The 23368-nt window shown below is 40.3% G+C and overlaps 1 protein-coding gene across 5 annotated transcripts; it reads left to right on the top strand.

The window, feature by feature from the left end:
• Nucleotides 1–1662: 1662 nt before the first annotated feature.
• Nucleotides 1663–23263, top strand: LOC117435470 (metastasis-associated protein MTA1-like). Of its 5 annotated transcripts, none has more exons than XM_034058660.3 (20): nucleotides 1663–2178; nucleotides 7297–7364; nucleotides 8027–8120; nucleotides 9382–9508; nucleotides 9837–9900; nucleotides 11301–11418; nucleotides 12328–12430; nucleotides 12927–13026; nucleotides 13933–14121; nucleotides 14764–14838; nucleotides 15293–15351; nucleotides 15800–15915; nucleotides 16020–16171; nucleotides 16573–16759; nucleotides 17246–17335; nucleotides 17832–17990; nucleotides 18806–18841; nucleotides 19059–19090; nucleotides 20094–20248; nucleotides 20849–23263. In XM_034058660.3, exons 1-20 carry the CDS (start codon nucleotides 2151–2153, stop codon nucleotides 20997–20999), a joined length of 2103 nt encoding a protein of 700 aa, XP_033914551.2. In that variant the 5' UTR covers nucleotides 1663–2150; the 3' UTR covers nucleotides 21000–23263. The 5 variants fall into 5 exon arrangements, with proteins under 5 accessions (XP_033914551.2, XP_058860852.1, XP_033914544.2 ...); XM_059004869.1 differs by having other exon boundaries at nucleotides 20064–20248; XM_034058653.3 differs by having other exon boundaries at nucleotides 17832–18002.
• Nucleotides 23264–23368: the final 105 nt, after the last annotated feature.

The raw sequence follows: 23368 nt of genomic DNA, 5'->3' as shown, positions 1-23368 counted from the left end.
TATTTCATATTATATTAGATTTGAATTGTATTTTTAAAGTAGAAGACGGCAGCAAACATGTACAGGATTGGAGGTGGGTACGTCTGAACCGACACATTTCAAAAGTGCACGATATGAGGGAGGGAGGGGGGCGCAGAGTTTTGCCGTTGATAACAGTTTTGTACGTTATGTCATACCGGTGTAATAATGTTAACACGACATAAATACACAAAGCAAATATTTACAGGTGTGCACTTAATACCTGTAATAATATTTTGAATAATAAAGATGTGGCATTACCTTATTGGAGTAACAGTTGATTGCATAAAACGTGGAGTGTATTGTATTGTTATAAAATGCAATCTCCCATGGCTTCTGCTTGTGTTATCATGCATTAAGACACTGACAAGACTCTGCACCGAGTTCGCGTGAATCATCCTTTTAAAAAGTTAAAACAAGATACTCAAAAGTGAACATTTTGACTGTTGTCTTCAACTGTGTCATGATGAGAAAACTTAGAAATAGGACTCCCGCGTGCACAGCAGTTATATCCTCTCCAAGTGTTAGTACTGTTAATACACCTGAGCTTGATTCAACGCGGATTAACTTCGCATGGAAACCTGGAGTGGATTAAACTCTAAGCAAAGGGAGGCTATCTGTGCGTATATCTATATTTGATATTATTTTTAAATTGTGATATATATATATATATAGAGAGAGAGAGAGAGAGAGAGAGAGAGAGAGAGAGAGAGAGAGAGAGAGAGAGAGACAGACAGACAGATATATAGATGTTATCTAGAGCAAGGAGCAAAAACTAGCATAACATTATCAATCGGTGAATGTTGTCTTGATCTCTGTGAAAGAATACATTTTGTGATTGGCTGGCTGCTTAAGGTTATACAAAACCAAGAAATACTGAAGACAATTAAAGTGTAATCGTGCACAAAATTGCCAGCTGTTATAGCTGTTTAAAAAGTATATCATTCTAGCAGCTTAACTAAGAAGGCCTTTCTCCCATTAAAACCCATTGCTTTTTTCCCCAGTGCTATTCCCACTGCGTCCCTATGATATCTCTAAAGGTATAACGCGGTTCTGTATCATCCCTTCTTCTCAGTATATTGATTCCGCAGTCGTTGTAGTCGCCCTGCTTGCTGGAGAAAGAGAGCCCCTTTTCCTGTTAGCCCTGTTCGCAAAACTATGGGTGGTTTGGTTTTTAGACCGTTTTTATTCATTCACTCAACTTTGCAGACCATTTAAACACTTCATGTTTTAGAATTAAACATAAATTATTGAACACTTGCCGCATAGTTGCACATTATTATTATTATTATTATTATTATTATTATTATTATTATGTATTTGTTTATTTGGCAGACGCCTTTATCCTAGGCGACTTACAAGTGTTATAGGGCAATACAGGGTTACAATGCAAGATTCATAGTTTAGTACATATTACAAACGTTTTAAATACAAATAAGTATTCACGGGAGGGGGGGGGTCACCTATATCTATAGCAACCATACACACTGTTTTTATTATTATTATTATTATTATTATTATTATTATTATTATTATTATTATTATTATTATTATTCGCCAGTAGCTAACCAGTTAACTAAACGCTCAGTACTATAGATTTGGCTAATGCGTACGCCCGCCCTCTCTCACACGCATACACTGAGCCAGAGAGAAGATATCCGTAAAACAAAAGCAATGTAAAATGCTAAAAAGTGAACGCAGCTGCCACTCCGTCTCGTTTGATATATAACAAGTGGTGTGGGTGGTTGTGTGTTTGTTGGTTTCGTTTGTTTGTTTTGTCTTTCTTATTTGCTGATTCAGTTCCTCGGAGTCGGAACGGGTTAACGGGGGAGTAAAAGACAGCCAGCGACTTGGGATCCGACGTCAGCGCAAGCAAACAGGCAAGAACAGACCGCGGGACGTAGGGACACACGTACAGTAGACACACAGACTGCCGGGGAACGGGGAAATATTAAAATCAGCAATTAGAAAGATAACGGTTCCCGGGGTCGTTCTAATGAAGTGTCGCCGCTCAGCCTGTCTCCGTGAGATACAGTGCGCATCAGCTGGGTCTTCTAAGGACAGCCCTGACAGCGTGATGTTTTAAAACGTTTCCTAATCAGATTTGTTTGTTGTTCTTGCAAGTGTGGAAGATGGCAGCGAACATGTACAGGGTAGGAGGTGGGTAAGTTTAGAGGATTGATTTCAATTCATTGAGGAATGGATTGGGTGTTGAGACTTGCAGCCTACAGCGCATATATTGTAAAATACTGTTTTGTGTCATATATACTGTACGTAAAGACAATAAACAAACCCATTTTCACAGACGAGTGCAGTAATAATAATAATAATAATAATAATAATAATAATAATAATAATAATAATAATAATAATAATAATAATTGTTCTTAATATTTATTGAAAGAAACAAGACATTGCGAGTTATATTGCGGCTTGCTTTAATATTTCTGTACAATCTAAATTTACAGTGTAGAATACATTTGCACCAAAAATAGTCACAGAAAATGCCAGATTGTTTAAAAATAAGTAGTTTGTTTATATATATCGGTTTACAGTGAACAAGGAACTTTGGTAAGACACTGTTATATGTAGCAGCGGAATCGGTGTAGTAGAAAACCCGCTGCGAGAGAGCAGTGTTTTGCACAGTGCGGTCCAGCAAATACATTACAGCACGGCGACTGGCTACATGCAACAAAGAAACAAGCGTTAATGCGTTAGTGCATTAGTGCATTAGTGCATTAGCAGAGCACACATTGCACAGGCAAGATCTACAACAGCACAGCAGCGCGCGCGGACTGCTGCACACGTGCATGTCCATTGTTACAGTAAGGGGGTGGAGGGAGGGGGGGGGGGGGGGGGGGGGGAGGCAGAGAATGTTAAGGCTAATATTACATAGCTGAATGCTTCTAAAAATAGACTACACCGACAAGGATGGCTATTATTATTATTATTATTATTATTATTATTATTATTATTATTATTATTGTTGTTGTTGTAACAAAAAGGCATGTTATTAAGTTTTTCATCCTAACTAGATATGCAATTATGAGTCCAGTATATATATGCGTTTCATATGCAAAACAAACGTGTGTATGTGTGTATATCTATCTATCTATCTATCTATAGATATATATATACTGTATATATCTATCTATCTATCTATAGATATATATATACTGTGTATATATATATATATATATATATATATATATATATATATGCTTCATGTATCTGTTGGCAGTGAACCTGTTACTTTGCGGTTAATGAAATCACAAAGTAATATTTGAATCCTCTTGTGTATGATTTGACTCCCACCTATTCAACACACACACACAAACACACTGAGACACACACACACTGAGACACACACACACACACACACACTGAGACACACACACACAGACACACATACACATACATACACACACAGACACACTGAGACACACACACACACTGACACACACTGACACAAACACCCGATAACACTGATGAAGCACTAGCAATTGCAGTTTGTATTTCGACTCCTGCTAGTTTAGAGTTTGTGATGTTTATATTTTGGATAAGAATAATAAAAAAAAATTAAGATAGCAAGGCACTTGAGACACAGGCTGGGAATAAATGGTATACATAATTGTAAAAAGTAATTCGACCCCATGCATACCATTTTCATGGCCACATTATTATTATTATTATTATTATTATTATTATTATTATTATTATTATTATTATTATTATTATTATTATTATTAACCTACACAGTATATATATATATATATATATATATATATATATATATATATATATATATATATATATATATATACACACACACACATACACACACACACACACATCCCCCCCTTCTAGCTGCTTGAACTCCCCACTAGTACAATGCAGAGTAGCTCTCACCTCAGAACTCAGAGCGGAGTCGATGGGGGCCATGCACGCCTCCTCGCTCTCAGTAGCTTGCCTGCTCAGTGTAATGAGCTTGCTTATTCCTGTCTGGGGGAGCTGAGACTGCTGCAGTGTGCAAGGAACAAAAGGCCTTCCCTGCTAATTATGCATGTCTCAAACACAAGCTTCGAGCGACTCCCTGCATGCCAAGCAGATGGAAGGACCCTGTTTCTGTAAATGCACTAGTTCAGCTGCCCCTTGTTCACGTTTGCTACGGTGGACTGAGGCTAAAAGCAGAGCAAAGAGAAGTGTAGCAAGGGCACAGTCAGGTAAAGAACGGACCAGCGTAGGAAATCACAGAGAGCTGTGTTGAGTTATGTTTAGTTTTTGATTTTATAGAAAATACATTTTTTTTTTTAAGATGCATCAACCACCCAAAAGTGCTTTACTAGCATTATTTGTACGAAATAAAATGAAGGTTCTTTTTTCTCATCGTTTGATATAATGTGCGTTAGTCAGATAGACTATTTGTAGTTCAAATCTTTCCACACAGAATATATAGAGGATTTGGGAATCAGTTCTTGATCAGGTATCTTGAATCATCTGATTAGATTGTAGATTTAAACAAGGGAGCCATCTAGCAGTGTAATAATTTACAACTGTGCGCAAAAGTTCTCATCACCTAGAATTTTAGGATTGAGACATCATTAAAAAAAAACTATATAAACATAATTCAGATCTTTTATTTAACATCATGCAATCAAAGAAACTGCAAAAATGTTATCGCAAAAGTCTACCGGAAGCCAGAATAGCAGTACAGTATTTCATGTTAGATTTCGAAATGTCACATTTTTCAATTTGTTGGTTTTTCGTTCAGTATGTGGGGAAAACTACAAAGTGGAATGCAAGTCAGTATGTTAGCGTAGCGTTAGTCAGCAGGTTTCATTCGACTTTATGAAGCAAAATGAGTTCATTCTACAGGGGGGTGTTCAGGTAGGAGTAGTTTATTTGTGTTGCCCTGGGTAGTTTTATAAGTCATCCAGTTTAGATAATGTAATGTATGCGGAACAGTGCACAGTGGTAATGATAGTACTATGGAATCATAGCTCAGCATTGGATGAGTAGTGTTTATTGCACCATACCACTGTAGCTGCCCTTGTGCTATCATTGCCCCTTAGCACAGAACTAGTGCGATTGCAGTTCCTGCTGCATTGCAACTGAAGATCATTGAGTACAGTGGGGGGTTCAAGCCTGGACTAGGTGGCATGTTTAAAGAGGTGGTCTCAGTTTAGCTTTAGGCAAGGGGGTTATGAGTGCTTGGCATTGTGACTCTTTGTAGAAGACTCCTTTGGGGCACAGCTGGCACTGTGTTTGCTAACCGGGTAGTGCAGTGCGCCACGATAGACTTGCATGTACTAAACACAAATTGCATCAGCAGCAGCCATGTTCAGAGTGTCTCTCATCGCAGGTATTCATTATAAACTCATGATGTTTTTAATGTGCTTTGAAAGATACTGATAGTCTCATCTGTAAGGCAGGGACTCGCGGACTTTACAACCCCCATACACGGGTCTCAATAACATACCATCTATTATTATTATTATTATTATTATTATTATTATTATTATTATTATTATTATTATTATTAGTAGTAGTAGTAGTAGTAGTACTACTATTATTATTGCAATTGGTTGCATATTCGTGTCATTATTAGCATTATTACAACTAGTTATTATTTCTAATTATTTTATTAATGTAGTTTTATTATTAGCATTATTTGATTAGATTGACTGTCATTTGCACAGTAAGTGCTATCATTTTATTTATTTTTTTTGCTTGACTGTGGTGTCGCAATGCTGTGAACCAGCATACATGGAAATCAGTGTCTTCAATACCGATCCACCATTGGTGGCATGGTTTGGTGGTGACACTTTCATATTATGACACAACAATGGTATCCCAGCCAATGGTATCAGGACCAGTGCTGTGCAAATCCATTGCCGTTGGCGGCAATGCAGTGGTCTGCTTATGGTTCTGTTTAAAGGTATCTTCAGGGTATATACACTGGGGGTTGTAATGAGATCCCAATGGATTTTAATGTTCTGTAAGCCTCTTAAACTGTAATATCTCCTGCTGTCCTGAAAATAGTGATGCTATCCTTGTGTAACCTTCTTCAGTTCAGGAGCAAGGAATTTATGCAGAATAATACCAGCCTCAGTTCTGCTTTAATACCAGCCTTGGGGTTTAATCCTAGTTCAAACAGGAGCTAAGGAACGTTATTTCTGTATTTGAGTAATTTGGTGGCCTTTCCAGTCAAGCTTGAGACTGAACTGCTCCCTCCCTCCCTCACCCCCCTAAGAGAAATTGTGCTTCATCCAGTCCAGGGCAGGCTTGAGGCATGGAGACTGAACAACTGTAACTATCCTCAGTGCTACAAGACTGAACCACATATCACAATTTAATAGTCAAGGCAATAAATGCACATGTAGCATCCCAGCTAAGAATAATTAGTGATTCTGTTTATTGTGTTGCCATTGGTAGTCTGATCATTAAGTAAGTGTGGTTCTGAGTTTCAGAATACTGCATGCGTGGCCGATGAAGGGTTCATGAATAGCCAATGGAGCTGAAAAAGACAGCCGTCTAGACACAACTGATCCTTTGTGCTCCGTCTGAAAAGCAGGGCAGGAAAGAAAAGCAGAACTTCCATCCTTTTCTCTTGAGCTGAAGAGTCCCCATCGGACTCAAAGCTCGTATTGCAGAGCGAACAAGCAAATAAATAAGCTCGCTCTCTGTCTCTGTCTCTCTCTCTCTCTCTCCCTAAAGGCACAGAATACGAGGTTTATTTTTATAGCGCGTTAGATTTCAGCCTCTGCTGCAGTTGGTAAAGCTCTAGGGAAGACATTATTTGATACGCTGTAATTGTTCTTCACATTTCCATTGGTAACTTCCAGTGTCATTTCAGAGGAGTGCTATAACTCAGGTCAGCACTCGCAACATTAGCACCAATCCACCTTACTTGCTGTAGGTCACGTGGAGTGAATCTGACCTACAACACAGGAAGTGATTCAAACTGATACTAGGAAGCAGTAGCAGTGATATTGTTTCCCTTTTATATGATATCTGGAAGATTGAGTGATTCTCAGTTTCTGTTGCTACAGTATTGAGCTTTATCATTTTTCTCCACGCTGTTCTGTAAATGCAGGTTTATTGCATTTTTAGCTTGCTTGCTGGGGAATGTTATCGGGTCATCGGGTTCTGATTGGTTGGATCCACCCATTATGGTACAGTCTTTCCATAATGTTTGTGTTGGTTGTTACACAGCTGGCACATGGCCAGTAAAACACATACCTCATTGATTGAAAATCCTTTGCATTCCCTCTGCAGATTATGTTTACTTTGAGAACTCTTCCAGCAACCCATATTCAGTGAGACGAATAGAAGAATTGAATAAGGTAAGACAAATAAAGATATGTTATTATTTGTATCATTCCGGCATCCAAAACACCTTTATATGAACTACGCTTTCGCTGCAGACAACCTAGGAGTTATTTCACTGTGCTTTACAATGCTTCCCTATGCTGTACCATGCTATCACTGTGCTTTACAATGCTTCCCTATGCTGTACCATGCTATCACTGTGCTTTACAATGCTTCCCTATGCTGTACCATGCTATCACTGTGCTTTATAATGCTTCCCTATGCTGTACCATGCTATCACTGTGCTTTACAATGCTTCCCTATGCTGTACCATACTTTCACTGTGCTTTACAATGCTTCCCTATGCTGTACCATGCTTTCACTGTGCTTTATTACACTTTGCTATGCTTTCACTGTAGGAAGCATTTATAAGGGTTTTCTTTCTTCCAGGTGTTATTCCTGCATAGCATAGGTAAGCATTGTAAAGCCCAGAGAGGCATAGCAAAGCACATTAAAAAGCCTGGCAAACCAATGATAAATGCATAGTAAAACCATATGGGAAAACTGCAGATTTACCATGGTAAGGCATGTCAAATCTAGTCGGGTAGACCTGGTCAAAATAAAGCGGCCAGGCAGCTGTAGTTTGATTGTGAATGCATGTCACTAACAGGCCTGTTTTTCTCGCGCTCGTTTGCAGACTGCAAATGGAAATGTGGAAGCCAAAGTGGTCTGTTTCTACAGGAGACGAGATATCCCTAGCAACCTCATTGCACTGGCTGATAAACATTCAAGTGAGTCACATTATCGTATGGCCGTCTGCGTCCCTGCTCCCCACTCTGCACTACACCTTGGCAGTGCAGCCCAGTCCGAGAGACGCTCGATAAAACCAACCAACCAATCAAAACCTTTAGTCATCCAGTCAAATTGAGAACAAATTCTCACCACTGCAGCAAACGTGTCAGCCAGCAATGAGTCGACCCTGCGGCTGAAAGTAGCAGTTTTCTTTTGAACTTTTTATACCCTGGTGCAGTTGTTTACCGTGATTGCTTTCGTCACAATGCCTGGTTGTGATGCCCAACCATGTTCAGGGATTCCAGTTTTACCAATGAATATTTCTACGACTTGAATGTGGTATATATTTAGATTTAACAACTGTGAATTCAGAAAAACACATCAACTCTGCAACGCTGCAAGTTGACAGAAAGCTTGCTGATTTCCATCGCCATCACGGCCAACTTCAAATCCTGTCCACTTGTTTTGTTTGCAGTGAGCTCTAACGCAATTGGCTGGAGCGCACATGATGTATGTTTCTTTGCGTTGCGATTGGGTTACACCCCTTGAGCCTCCACCAATCAGATGGCTAGACGGAACCCTCCGATTCCGATAGAGGTTTCAGTTATCACCTCAGATCCATGGAGCAGCATGCAGCCAAAGGGAGCTTTCAACACCAATCAAGATTGCTATTGAGACGTAGCTCAGAGCAACAGTGTTTGTGTCAGTGCCAAGCTCTGGGAGGGCAGAAGGCAGAGGGCAGAGGGAGGGAGGGTTGCGCTAATTTACTTAGTACACTGGGAAGTGAGCCAGCCATGAGCACAGGCCACTGGGTCCCATGCTTCTCTCTGCATGCCCACTCCCTCACTCGCTGACAGTCTACAGCTCTGGCCAAAAGTTTTTGATTGCCTAGAGTTTAAGACATTATTTGAAAATACTAAAAACCTATATGACCATAATTTTCGATTATTTTTTTTTTTAATTTAACATCATGTAATCAAATAAACTACAAAAACGACATTGCAAAAGTCAAACCGGAAGCCGTCATAGTAGGGCAGTAGTATTTCATGTTAGATTTCGAAATGTCAATTTTTTTCGTGAAGTATATGGGGAAAACTACAAAGCGGCGTGTAATTAAATATGTTAAGGTAACATTATTCAGCAGGTTTCATTCGACTTTCTCAAGCAAAAGGAGTTCGTTCTGCAGGGCGATGCAAAGCTTTTGATCATAGCTGTACACCACCTAACACTGTTACCCTTGGCTTTGTGCTTGGATCACAGAGGAGCTGGAAGAGGAGATTGAAGGGGAGAGTTTGCAGCAGCTGACTGAGAGACAGATACATCAGCTGAAGCACAGAGAGCTCTTCCTGTCCAGACAGCTGGAGTCTCTACCAGCCACCCATATACGGTAACCACACAGAGCAATGTTCAACCTTCATCCATCCCTGCTGGGTTACATTGCATGGGATAGGACACCTCAAAATGTTAGCCTTTTACTGGACGTATTGCCTGATAACCCCACTACTTATCCCTGCATAACAACAGCCACAACAACAACTCACACCCCAATGCATTCTGGTAAGTGTAGTCCTGCTGGGACAGGTAAAACATTCCAGAATGCAAGGCGAGTTGAAAAGCCTCAACTGTCCCAAACTGTCCTCGTGTACACAGAGTCATGTAGTCACCCTTTTTGAGTGAGCTTTAACATTTACTGTTACATTTTCTCTTTCCCACAGCGGGAAATGTTGCGTTACTCTGCTGAATGAAACAGAAGCACTCTTTTCCTACCTAGACAAAGAGGTACGACTTTCCTTGTTTACTGTCTGTTGACTGGGGTGAAGCCCATCTATCTTATCCACCTGAGTTCCATATGTCACATAATAAATTGTGAAGCCAACTAGGATCCTGACTTCACACTGTAACACAGAAATGGGTCTGGGCAGTCCAAATCTGCTGGAAAGTATGCAAAAAAAAAAAAAAAAAAACTGCTGGCATTTTAAGTAGATATCTGTGGAGTGTACTGTGGAGCATCTTGTGTGTTTAGTATTTCTGTTAATAATGCCTTACAAAAATGGAAATCAAGTATACATAATCGTATCAAACAATGCATGGGTTAGGTACTTCCAATTTAATATAATATAATTTTTGTCAGTAAAATCTATAGAAACTGTCAAACAAAAACATCACATCGCATGAGACTTCTTAGTGGGCCTCATTGTCAAAGCCTTAACTCCAGTGTTTAATTAGCTCCTGCTTTTTGGAAGGAGACAAAACATCTGTTAACTGAACAACTAAGTTATATATTTCAGGTCACTTTTTAGCAGTCTGGTTATGATAATTATGATGATGACGTAGCTGCAGAATGTGGTGAATCTGCGGAAGACTGCGGATTCCGCAGCAGCCTGAAAATTCTGCAGTTTCTGAGGAATTCCATTATCCGCAGTTTTAGACTGTCTGTAGTAAGGGGGAGAGAACTAAGAGAGAATGTGAAAAAAAAAAACATGCCCTGTTTAGCACCAGAGGTCTGTAAATACAATGTGCAGCAGACACTCTACGCTAAGTATTGAGTTTATCCAGAAGGCAGTTTGAACTCCCCAGACAGCATCCAGCCGGTGCAGCTGAAAGCTAGTTGCATAGTAACAGCAGGGTACCTGTAGCTTACTCCTACTCTCTCTTTTGTTGTTTGATAGCAAATTGGAAATGATAGGTACCACAGAGAAAGCAGGACAAGCTCAATCTATCATGGGGTGTTTTGTCTGAAACAAGCTGTCTTCCTAAACAGAGTACTGCTTTGTTTTTGTTTTTTTTCACAGACCAGATGTTTTTTTTAACTGCTCTGCAGACGAGTGTGGAGTAGTAAAATGAGGCCTGCGTGTCTATTCGCTATGCAGGTCCTCAACGTGCAGTTTTGAAAGAACAACAGCAAACATTTCGTTTTGAAACTTCTGCTGTCTCCGTTTCTTTCAGGTAGTCCTGCACCCCTTCAATGCCTGCTTAAGCAGGTGCTTTACATGCTTTCCAGCCAATCGCATGACCCTCAAGGCTTGTTTTAAAATGCAAATGCAAGTTTGCTATAACATGTGTTTCTTTCAAAACTGCACACGGGAGACCCGCATAGCAAACGTCTGTGCACAGCTGTGTTGTTTGCTGCAGCCTCTTTCGTGTAATAGTTACCAGCAGTAACATCCCTTTTTCGGCAGGACGGGTTCTTCTACGGCTTGGTCTATGATCCACAGCAGAAGACACTGTTGGCGGACAAGGGCGAGATCCGAATTGGGCCGCGATTCCAGGCCGATATCACAGACCTCATGAAAGAAGGTGAGCAGAGTTTGAAAGCCTGTCAAGTCTGATCTGTGCTCGGTGAAAGGAGCCCTAATCAACACGTTCGTATCCCTTATCAGCTGACATTATGTTAGCAGTAGAAGCTGAATATTCCAAAAGTCCAAACAAAAAAAATAACAATCTTCAACACAAGCTGATTGTGTTCACTTTAGGTTGGCACCAAAACTGATGACGTTGGACCTTCCACTCCTGGTCTTTGGTCCAGCCCTGTTCTAAATTGTTTTTTTGACTCAATTAAACCTCCATCCAGACCCTGAAGTAGTTCATGATCTCATTTTACCTGTTAAACCTGGAGTGGAATAGCCCTCCAGGACCGGGATTGGACACACCTGGACTGTATGCTTAATTTATACAGTGCCAGATTCTAGCGAGTGGTGCATGGTACACAAACTTTACTCTATATTACTTTGTTTAAAAAAAATAAATAAAAAAAAAGCTGATGAACTGACCTGAGCAAATTCGCAAACACTGATTGATGATGAGTTTAGTTTAGTTTGCATTTGCCTCACCTTACTGAATCATCTTATTCTAAAATATTTTTACAAATAATTTTTCATCATTCATTCTAAAGATACTACTTTCTAAATATATAATAAACTGAAGTGTTTTTTTTTAATTTCTTTAAAAATTCGGTCTATTTATTGAAGTCCACATGAGACAAAACCCAATATTTTTGATTTGTATGCTGTTGTTTTGTTAAGAATGTTTTTTTTTTTTAATCCCATTTAAAAGGGTTAGAATTACTTTAAAAAATCCTTAAAACAGAACTTAAAGTTATATGATCATTATTGTATACATTTGAGGTATTATACTGAAAGTATATAATTCAATAAAAAAAAAAAACATTCAGTAAGGTTTTAAAAAGCTGTCGGTTTTTCATTTCAGGTGAGACTGACGATAGGGATCAGACAGAACTGGAAACAAAGATCTGGGAGCCAGAGAGTCTGTTAACTGATCAGCAAATAGACCAGTTCCTGGTTATTGCACGGTAAGCACTGATCAAAAATGCTTCATTTCCAGTGGAGGTCAATCCAGCTACAGTGGACCGTATTCTGAGAGGTGTTTTCTCCATTTGTGGTTATTGTTCCATAATCCACATAGGATTTACTGTGTAATATAGTACCCGGACAGGTGTTGTGTCTGTGTGTGTGTATGCTGTGTATAGTCACATATAGCAGGGAGGCATGTGAATGCATTTATGTGGTCATTAAAGACAAGAGGTCTTTTATATCGGTTGAAAAAACATGGAGTTGTTGAGTTAATTTTCTTATTACTCATATATCTAACCCCTACCCTACTTACACCTACCCTACTTAGTACTGTAAATGCATTTGCATCTTCCTTATATATAAAGACTAGAAGAGAGTTTTTTTTTTAATCTGTCCCCATATGAGTTTGCCATACATGAAAGGGTTAAAAACACTGATTGAACCCCTGTCTCTCTTTCTCTGTCTCTCTCTTTGTCTCCTCTATGTGTCTCCTAGCTCCGTCGGCACCTTTGCCCGCGCACTGGACTGCAGCAGCTCCATCAGACAGCCCAGTCTACACATGAGCGCTGCGGCTGCATCCAGAGACATCACCCTGGTAAGAAACAGCCGGGAAGCCCTCCCTGAATGGAGCTCCCAGGGCAGCCTGGCTGCTGCTGCTGCTGTTGCCTAAAATGCATGCCGTCTGCAGCTGTACGATTAACCCTGGAGAATCAGCCCCAGGAAAACTCCAATCTGTAATTATACAAAAGAATGCTGTCGTCTGTTTTGGCGGGTTAAGCGAAGTTTGATAGCAGTGAAAGCGTTCTAGAGTGCCGTTGGTATGAAACGTTTTGTGCAGACCCCCAGAATTAGCTTCTCAGCTGATCAGACCAGCGGTGTCCAATCCCGCTCCTGGAGGGCGATGCCGCCCCAGGTTTATCAGGTGCAGTGAACTAACTACTTTAGGGTCTGGATGGAGGTCTAATTGGTTCAATGAAACAGTTTAGACCAAGGATGGAACAAAGACCAGGAGTGGAAGGACCTGCTTTGGCCACCGCTGGGTCAGACCTATTAACCCATGAAATGCCATTGTCCTGTTTTGAGGACAGGCTACTTTGTAATTTTTTGGAGCAATTTTAACAGGCGTCTTGTCTTACATGTTATTTCAATATAAAATAAGAAACTGAAGCCTAAAAACATGTCTTGGTGTTTCCCTCCCCACAGCGATGATAAAGCTCAGTTTTCTATGTGTTGAGCTTCATAGTCGGTGTGAAATTTCAATGCTCTGATTATAGGCACGTCTAACTTGACTTTCCTCAAAACGGGACACAACAGTTTTCTTGTAGCCAAAACAAAGGATGTTTTTTTTTTCCTGTGAAGAAATCTTGATTTTTAGAATGTATCAAATCACATAAATACAGCTTGTGTTCTGATTTTTTTTTTAATGTGATTTGGTGCTTAATGGGTTGGTTAACAGCTTGACTAACTGGGGCTGGTCTTGCACTGTGTGTTTCTCGCTCAGTTCCATGCCATGGACACCCTGCACCAGTGCAGCTATGACATGTCGTGCGCGATCACAGCCTTGGTACCTCGGGGGGGTCCGGTGCTGTGCCGGGATGAGATGGAGGAATGGTCCGCCTCCGAGGCAAACCTCTTTGAAGAGGCGCTGGAGAAATACGGCAAGGACTTCGCCGACATTCGACAGGACTTTGTACGTGCTTCACTCCCGTCCTTCTAAAAAAAAAAAAAATCACATGAAGATTGCTCTCAGGAATTAAAGATTAAAAGGATTTTTTTACCTTCTTCTATGTTTTTATTAAATGCACACATTCAAAAAAAAAGTTGTGCAACAATAAATGTGCAGCTCTGTCCAAAGGCTTTGCATCTCCCTATAAAATGAGCACATTTTGCTTTGTAAAGTCGAATGAAAACCTGCTGCAATATAAACTTTAACCTATTGAATTACATATCGCTTTGTAGTTTTCCATATACTTCATGAAAAACTGACAAAAATAAAATAAAAAAATGGACATTTCGAAATCTAACATAAACTACTATTATGGCTTCCTGTAGACTTTTGCAATATAATTTAGCAATTTCTTGTTAAGTAAAATATCTAAATGATGTTCATATATATATATATATATATATATATATATATATATATATATATATATATATATATATATATATAATTATGTCTCAATCCTAAAATTCTAGGTGATGCAAAACTTTTGGCCACAGCTGTAGAACTTTTTAATAGAAAGCCTATGCATAAGAACTTTTTCTGCATGAATTCTTCTGTGTTAGTGGACAGACATGTAACTGTGCTGTTCTTTTGTGCCCATTGCAGCTACCGTGGAAATGCTTACCCAGTATTGTAGAATATTACTACATGTGGAAGACTACAGACAGATATGTGCAACAGGTACGTATGCTGCTGTGTATCCAAGTGCTGGGGCAGAGGGGGTTTGTAGTGCCTATTTAAACCCTTTGCTTACTAAGATCACTGGCATGAATTCCAACGCATGCATGAGATTTTAATGAGCAACCAGTGCTGCAATTGAATGGTGCCTCAAATATGATCTTTTTATACCAATGCTGGACAACTGGGTTGTACAAAAAAAAAGTTGTGGTCAATTGTGAATATACTGCATACTGTAGCCTGCCTGGGAATGACCAGAAACGCATAACCGATGAGTTTGACGGAGCTGTTAAACCCTGTGTCTTGGAGAGCGCTTGTCCAGTTTGGATGAAGTTCCTGTAGCACACTCTGTGAATGCAGGTCATAGCAGGTTTTTTCCTGGTGCAGACATGTCTAGTGTGTTATATCCATATGTATGTGATTGTCATGCCTTGTTTTATGTTCACAATCTGTTCAGAAACGTTTAAAAGCGGCCGAAGCAGAAAGCAGACTGAAGCAAGTTTATATCCCAAACTAGTAAGTGCAAGTCTCTCCCATAAGGATCTGTTTAATTGATGCTATATAAGGGTTTTGCTAACATACAGCAGTGTGCCTGTCATTATAATATATATTATTAGAAAGCAGATGCATGCTTTAGTTCCAAAATGCACTGTAAAGGTAACGTTCAAATTTAGTAACATTCAAATCTGCTATGGTACAATATTTAGGGCCATCTTTTCAAAGAATTTACTCCGGTCTTTAATTAACTCCTTTTTTTTAAAGATGAAAATTCAACAGTAATGTACAAAACCGAGAAGCAAACAACTGGAGCTCGTTTATGGGACCATCAATCAATTACACAACTTTTAGATATTCGTTTTGTGATGTCAATAGATCCCCCCCCCCCCTTTTTTTCAAAACTTAAAACATGGCCCTTGGTGAGTAAAGGATAAAAGTTTATATTTTCTTTTTCTTTTTAATGAAGTAACAAGCCCAGCCCGAACCAGATTAGTGGGAACAGTGTGAAGCTCAGTATGGTGAATGGGACAGGATCACTGGGTCAGAACAGCAGTGCGGGCCGAGCCTGTGAAAGCTGTTACTGTGAGTACCCCCATAGCCAGAATAAAGCTTTATTTAATATGGAAAGACTATTTCTTTTGGTCACCCACTCCTGATATCCAGGTCATTGATGTTTTTGTGTGTAGCGACCCAATGCTCTCAGTGGTACTCTTGGGGTCCTCCCAGCATGCAATGCAGGTTGTGTTCCTCCTGCTGGAATTACTGGAAGAAGTACGGTGGCCTGAAGATGCCAACAAGACTGGAGGGCGAGAGGCTGGGGCCCAATAGGAACAGCATGGTTAGTAAAAAGGGTGAACAGGAAATTCATTTGACAGTCAGTCCAGCAGTGAAAGCATGAGGGGCTCTACTCTATAAGGTTATATCTTTAGAGAATTTAGTTTGTTGTTATTCACCTGTGTAAACTAGTCTACTTTAGCACGTTTTAATAACGTATTATAAATCACAGAAAAGAAGATTCCACTCAGGAAGTACGATGAAACATGAAAAGGTTTTGTTTTTAAACTTTAGAGTCGTGCACTGGAATTCTGGACGAATCTATAACAGTGATTGGTTTATTTCTTAGACCTGATTTCTAACTCAGTTTTTACGTGCTTAGTTGAGGATGTTCTCTTCACAATACCGATAGCTCTGATCTTACAGTCAGCGTGTGAACTAACATGCCGGCCGTTTCTGTCCCAGAGCCCCTTTGGATACTGGGTAAAGAACGCCAACCCCAAATACACGCTGAAGACCAAGCAGGCCTTCTATCTCCAGACCACCACGCTGACCAAAATCGCACGCCAGCTGTGCCTGGCCCTCCTGCAGCCTCGCCGAGCAGCTCGCAGACCCTTTGTACCGGTCAACAGCGCGGAGATCAAAGCACAGTGTGAGGATCATTCTGCAGTTTTACCTTTCTTTTCCTGTGGTTGCGCTTTGAATTTACCTGGGGTTACCATATGACTCGGGTACACTGGGACAGGTCGGGACCCTTCAGGCTTTTCAACTCACACCGCAATGCATTCTGGTATGTTTTACCTGTCTCAGGTGTCTTTCACAGCAGGACTACACTTACCAGAATGCACTGGGGTGCGAGTTGAAACACCTGAACTGTCCTGGTGTACACGGAGTCATGCGATAACCCTTCATTTGCAGTTAAGCATGGTAAAAGCATAAAAATGACACACTTCATTCGTGTTTTGTTTTTAAACTTTAGAATTGTGCGGTGTGCACTGGAATTCTGGATGAATCTATAACAGTGATTGGTTTATTTCTTAGACCTGATTTCTAACTCAGTTTTTACATGTACGTGCTTAGTTGAGGACATAAAGTGGACAGTGTTCTGTACCTAAAAAAAAGACCTCTTTTTAAACAGGCTCGGCAACACTACCTGACGAAGCCAAGAAGTTAGTGAAAATGAGGCCGATGGTGAGGAAGCCCTTGGAATCAATCATCAAGTACATGGGTCAGTTTTCTGTGCTCTTTTAATAATCGACTGTGTGTGATTTTACTAGCAGGAGCCCCAAAGAAATAGATAACCAAAGTTTAAAAAATCGATTTTCTTAAACCTTATTAGCGCTGGCAATATCATCACTGATCTTTTGGCTCTTTGCTTGCATGCATTTAGACCGGTGATTATACCTCGATATGCTAACCGACCTATTCATTTAGCTTTACAGACTGTTTTAAGGAATGTTTTGTTAAGGACTGTTTTTCTAAAGCACTGTTTTTCCAAAGGGAATGTTTATTTATTTTATGCATTCTTTTAAAACAGTGGTTTTAGGTGCAGAAAGATGGGCCAGTCTTTTTTTTTTTTTTTTTTTTTAGCTAATTCCAATACGGACGTTAAGATTTAAATCAGCCTACCCCTAATGGAAAGAATGTAGAAAGACTACCATGGAATAACTAATTGCATAGATACGGTTTCCATAGTCTGCAGCAAGTTGGTCTGTGTTTTGCAGAGCTGCACCCCTATGTAAGGCCAGAGCCGGTTAAATCTGCCGTTAGCCTGGCTCCACACACTGGCAGTGCCAGCGTGGCAAAAGTGGCCCCGGTCATCAACCACGGCTCCACCACCATCCTGGGCAAGCGCAGCTACGAGCAGCACAACGGAGCCGAAGGTCAGTGTCTCGGTATGTATCCACTGTCACCTGGACTCGCTAGACTGTGCATCGGACACCACCCCACCCCACCCCAGCACAGCTAACAGCAGGTAGTCCATTCGGAACAAACCCTACAGCACTGTCACAGAAAATAAGGAATCGCCACTGCTGCACACCTTTCCTACCCTATTCTGATGCCTAATTCACTTTTTTTTTATCTCACTTCACTTAACTTTGACCTTTCTCTACCTGTCATCTGTACCTATTAAACACTCCACAGTGCTGAAAGAAACACTAAATTCAATGACAAACGTTTCCACTAGGTGTCTCTCTAAAGCAATGAAATGTATGACTGAATGCCACAGGAATAACGCCTGAAGAATATCTTCAGGCTGTGTGGTCCATTGGTTAAAGAAATGGGCTTGTAACCAGAAGGTCCCCGGTTCAAATTCCACCTCAGCCACTGACTCATTGTGTGACCCTGAACAAGTCACTTAACCTCCTTGTGCTCCGTCTTTCGGGTGAGACGTAGTTGTAAGTGACTCTGCAGCTGATGCATAGTTCACACACCCTAGTCTCTGTAAGTCGCCTTGGATAAAGGCGTCTGCTAAATAAACAAATAATAATAATAATATCTTCTGCACTTCCTCTGAGTTTGGAAGTAATTCATTTTGAATTCAGCCCCCTGTTAATTCATGTGGATTTAATTACCCAAATTCATTCCACGTTTAGTTGTTTTTTGTTTTTTTTTGGTCAAAAATGATGTTGTACGCTAATGGAGTAAAAATACACACAGATTTTGAATCTGATATTTTTTGTTGTGTCTCTGCCAGGAAATATGAAGAAAAGGCTACTGATGCCATCTAGAGGTAAGGAACCCCAATTGCAGTTCAAAACAAGAGCGCTCATGTACAATACACTGCAGCTACAACCAATTATATAACAGCACATTAAAAAAAGTCTTGGGTTTACATTGTCAACAGAACACCTCGACACAATGACAGCCTTGTTATGTGCATTCCAGTGTTCCTTATATAACTAACGAGCTTTCATTAACCTTTCACTTATCTTATTCTTGCCTTCAAGGTTTGCCAAACCACAGTCAAATGCGACAACTTGTGAGTACTTTGTAGTGTTTTACCGAGTGATATGCATGCGTGTGTAAAAAAAAAAAAAAAAAAAGGTCTATTAAATATGCTTGAGAATTAACTTGGAACTGAAAACCCAAGTGTGGGTGTGCAAAAGCCAGGCCTGACAACATCTCAAGTTTGTTTTTGTCCTTTGTAGGGAAGAAAAACATCTAGGCATTGTGCAGTTTGATGGATTGCAGCATTCAAATTGGGCAGAAAAACAACAGGGGTAAAAACAGGGGTATTAGTGTGCAAGGGGTGTAATATGGACGGTTTGTAGCTGTGATGAGGTTCAAGACAATGCAGCAGTGTGGAGTAGTGGTTAGGGCTCTGGACTCTTGACCGGAGGGTTGTGGGTTCAATCCCCAGTGGTGGACACTGCTGCTGTACCCTTGAGCAAGGTACTTTACCTAGATTGCTCCAGTAAAAACTCAACTGTATAAATGGGGAATTGTATGTAAAAATAATGTGATATCTTGTAAGTCGCCCTGGATAAGGGCGTCTGCTAAGAAAATAAATAATAAGACAAGGCTGATATACACACTCTATGATCCTTGCTTGGAAGCCAGGGTGTGGTTTATTTATTTATTCATGAATTCTTTAATTAGGAATAAACCCATTGAGACCGAGGCCTCATTTACAAGAGTGTCCTGACAGGGTGACCAGCAACAGATAGCAGTCATTTCACATCATTTAAAAAACAACATAATCGCTCTAAAAGACAATCCTATACGTTTAATCTGGGATCAGAAACATTTACACTTCGCTAAGTCCCGGAACCTGCGCATTCAAACAGATGTAATCTCAGTCCTTGTTCTACGTTTAGCCGATGCATTTTGGGTTATATATCTGATCATATCCCAGACCATGCCATAGGGGGGCGCTGTGACTAAATGCTCTAAGGCTCTTGATAATTATGTGTAAGGCTAGATGGGGGTCAGCAGTCCCTCTCTCCTGACAGGACTGCTCTCCCCGCCCCCTCCCCCACCAGACCAGCCTCAATAAGAGTTACCTGCTGAATGGAAAGCCCTATGAGAGACCCCAGCGGATGATAAAGCACGGCTCTCTACCGCCACTCAAGGGCCGGAGGATGAACTGGATCGACGCTCCCGATGATGTCTTCTTCATGGCCACTGAGGACATCAGGTAGTGGGATTATTATTAAGGGTGTTTTTTTTATCACAAATTTCTGTAAAATGAACCCATTGCCTTTTTGTTCCCATTGAAAACTCCCATTTGTGAAAGAATTTTTAACACTTAAAAATAAATACAGCAAGCATTTGTCTTATTGGGCGGCACGGTGGCGTAGTAGTTAGCGCTGCTGCCTCACAGTGCCAGGGTCCTGGGTTCGAATCCGGCCTAGGGTACTGTCTGTGTGGAGTTTGCATGTTCTCCCCGTGTTTGCGTGGGTTTTCTCTGGGTAATCCGGTTTCCTCCCACAGTCCAAAGATATGCTGTCCAGGTTGATTGGTCACTCTAAATTGCCCTCTGTGTGATTGTGTGTGTGGTGCCCTGCGATGGACTGGCGTCCTGTCCAGGGTGTAGTCTCGCCTTGCACCCTGTGTATGCCGGGTTAGGCTCCGGCTCACCGCGACCCTGTAAAGGAGTAAGCGGTTAATGATAATGGATGGATGGATTTGTCTTATTGATGCCTGTTGTGACACTACAGTACACCCCCCCCCTCCAAAAAAAACATGTTTTGCCAGCCCTGTACGATAGTAAAAGTCTCCCATCTTCTGTCTTTAGAAAAGTCCGCAAACTCCTGGCTTCCTTTGATATCAAGAGAGCAGCCAGGCAGCCTTACAAACAAATCATCAAGCACATTGAATCTGAGCTGGACGTCCCAGCACAGCTTCCACATCAGGTCAACGAAGAGCCCATCGTCATTGAAGACTAAACCCCTCCTTCGCTCACAAGCTGAGTGGATTTACAACAGAGCTCCTGCCCCAGTGCGTTAAACCTGCAAAATACCGAAACGATCCACCACCCTCCTCCCCAGCACTTTGAAAACATTGAATAGTTTTAACTCGAGACAACGACAGTGAATTGAAGATCCAGCATCTATTAAAACAGGAGTCCTGTTTGTTTTTTGTTTTTTTTGTATAAATGCATTTTTCCTTTTTTTTTTTTTAGGGACAGAACTTTGTCTGGGTGTCTGTTTTCACAGAAGGTGGTTTTATTTGATTCATCGTAGGTTTGTAATCCAGTGAAAGGAAAGAACTGGTTGCGTTGAAGACATTCCTAACCTCCCGCTACAAGGAGCAGCAGACGGACGTCTCTGGTTCATTGCGTGACTGACAGGCTTGAGGAAAAAAAAAAAAAAAGCTTGCATGGGCTGCTGCTGAAACTGCCTGAGGAAATGTAACAATTCTGGTTTCTTCAAAGATGGGGAAACTAAGAATCACTATGTTTAAGAATTTTACTCATTCTGTCTTCAGTCATTCTGAATGGGTCTGGCTTCGGTTTCTCCAAGATCGAGTTCTGATTATTTTTCTATGCCTTTTACCTGGCTTCAAGCTTGCCTGGAAAATCTAAAGTGCCAGGACCAAACAGCCTACCTCATTCCATTCAAAACATGCGACTTTGTAACGTTTCAACTTACCCTGCCACCTGTTCCATATATATATATATATATATATAGACAGAGTGAATAGGTGGGGTTGACAGAGTTGAAATTGTAGATTGTAACATGGTTTGAATGGAATAAGAAAGGCTGTTCAGTACCTGGCAGACTCAAAGCCAGTTACAGAACAATAATAATAATATTTGAGCAACGCAATCCAGAATCCCTCTAATCGCTAACGGAATCATTTTGAACCGTTGCGCACCTCCATTCCATGAAGATCTTACATGTTTTAGTAAATATATGTTTACATTTTTGTAAATTATATCTGATAGGTTAATGGGCAACTTAGCATGGTAATAGAGATCTTTTTTTTTTTTAATTAATTAATTTTTTATTTCGAATGCCCAGTTATTTTACTCCCAATTTTGTCCTCAATTTAAAATGTCCTCGTTGTTTTCGTTCTGGAGAACGGAGGGTTCAGCGGGCGTCCTCCGATCCCACGACCAAGCCAGTTTCCACTTTCACACCCAGGAAACCGAGAGCGGATGTCAGCGAGCTACCAGCCTCTGGAGGACAAAGGCTTTTCAAGCTTTTCTCTTGCTTGATTTTCATTCATAAGAAGTTGCACAGTGGAGTGAAAATCTTTGAGAACTTCAACCTGAAGTATCATCTTATCTACAGAGCAAGGTCCAAGGTTTTCTTTGATACGAAACGTAAAACATAATTAGCATGTGTTCTCTGGCATTCTTATGCTCCATTCTTTTCGATGTGTCACAGTGTGCCAACAGAGAAGCATTTTTTCTTCAGATTTTTGAGGTTCATTTAAGTTGCTCATCGTGTGCCAAAGCAGTGGAATACAATGTCATCGATTTTCATCCAATTCCGAATCTTTGTTCCAACCCTGATCTAAATTGTTTTTTATTAAACCAAAGAAAACTCCATCCAGACCCTGATAATCTCATTTTACCTAACCTGGAGTGGAATGGCCCTTGGAGTATTTGGGACTGGGCTTCAGTGAGTTACAGGAAAATAATTCCATCTAGGGTTTCTGTGACGTCATAAACTACGAGAGCGAAGGTGGAGTTTATAAACTGTCACAGAAACCTGAGATGGAATTGTTTTCCTGTGACTCACTGAAGAGGCCTATCTGTTATTTTTTATAATCCATGGATACCCTTGTGATGCTAATATTAAAGAAGACGAGATTCAGCAGTACAGTTGTTTTTTTTAAACATCGTGTTTCAGCGCTGTACAGACGTTCTGTGTCGTTATCCGTTAGTGTTTCAGCTTTATTTGGATGATTGCCTTTACCTTGTTTTAATTTCCTCTACAGTTTCTGAGATACGAATTTACAGACTTTACATCATTTTTTTTTTAACGTATTCTCATTTTGTTGATCATTAATGAACATTTCTGTACTGTGGGTGTTGTCGAGCGATTGAAAACAAGACATTTTGTTTTTGAATTGAAAGTGATGGTCTTGAGGAGTCGAATGGGTCAAAGTTCAAGTATATTTTCCTCTAGAGGAATTATCACTTTTTGACGTCACTGCTGTGGTATTATGCCTTTTTTTTGAATGGCTGAAAAAAAAAAAAAAAAAAAAATATATATATATATATATATATATATATATATATATATATATATATATATATATATATATATATGGTATACCAAAACTTGAATCAGTCTGATCTCAA

Source organism: Acipenser ruthenus, chromosome 30 (assembly GCF_902713425.1).
Source record: "Acipenser ruthenus chromosome 30, fAciRut3.2 maternal haplotype, whole genome shotgun sequence".
Taxonomy (NCBI): domain Eukaryota; kingdom Metazoa; phylum Chordata; class Actinopteri; order Acipenseriformes; family Acipenseridae; genus Acipenser; species Acipenser ruthenus.
Note: the sequence above shows the minus strand (reverse complement) of the source record. Positions and strands in the feature narration are given on the sequence as shown.

What these genes read in the sequence shown, in the direction of transcription:
- LOC117435470 (XM_034058670.3), top strand. Translation starts at nt 2,151, where the DNA reads ATGGCAGCGAACATGTACAGGGTAGGAG. An exon ending in AGCCTGTGAAAGCTGTTACT is followed by an intron (nt 15,916 to 16,019) that starts GTGAGTACCCCC and finishes TTTTGTGTGTAG; the next exon opens with CGACCCAATGCTCTCAGTGG. An exon ending in GCTACTGATGCCATCTAGAG is followed by an intron (nt 18,842 to 19,058) that starts GTAAGGAACCCC and finishes CTTGCCTTCAAG; the next exon opens with GTTTGCCAAACCACAGTCAA.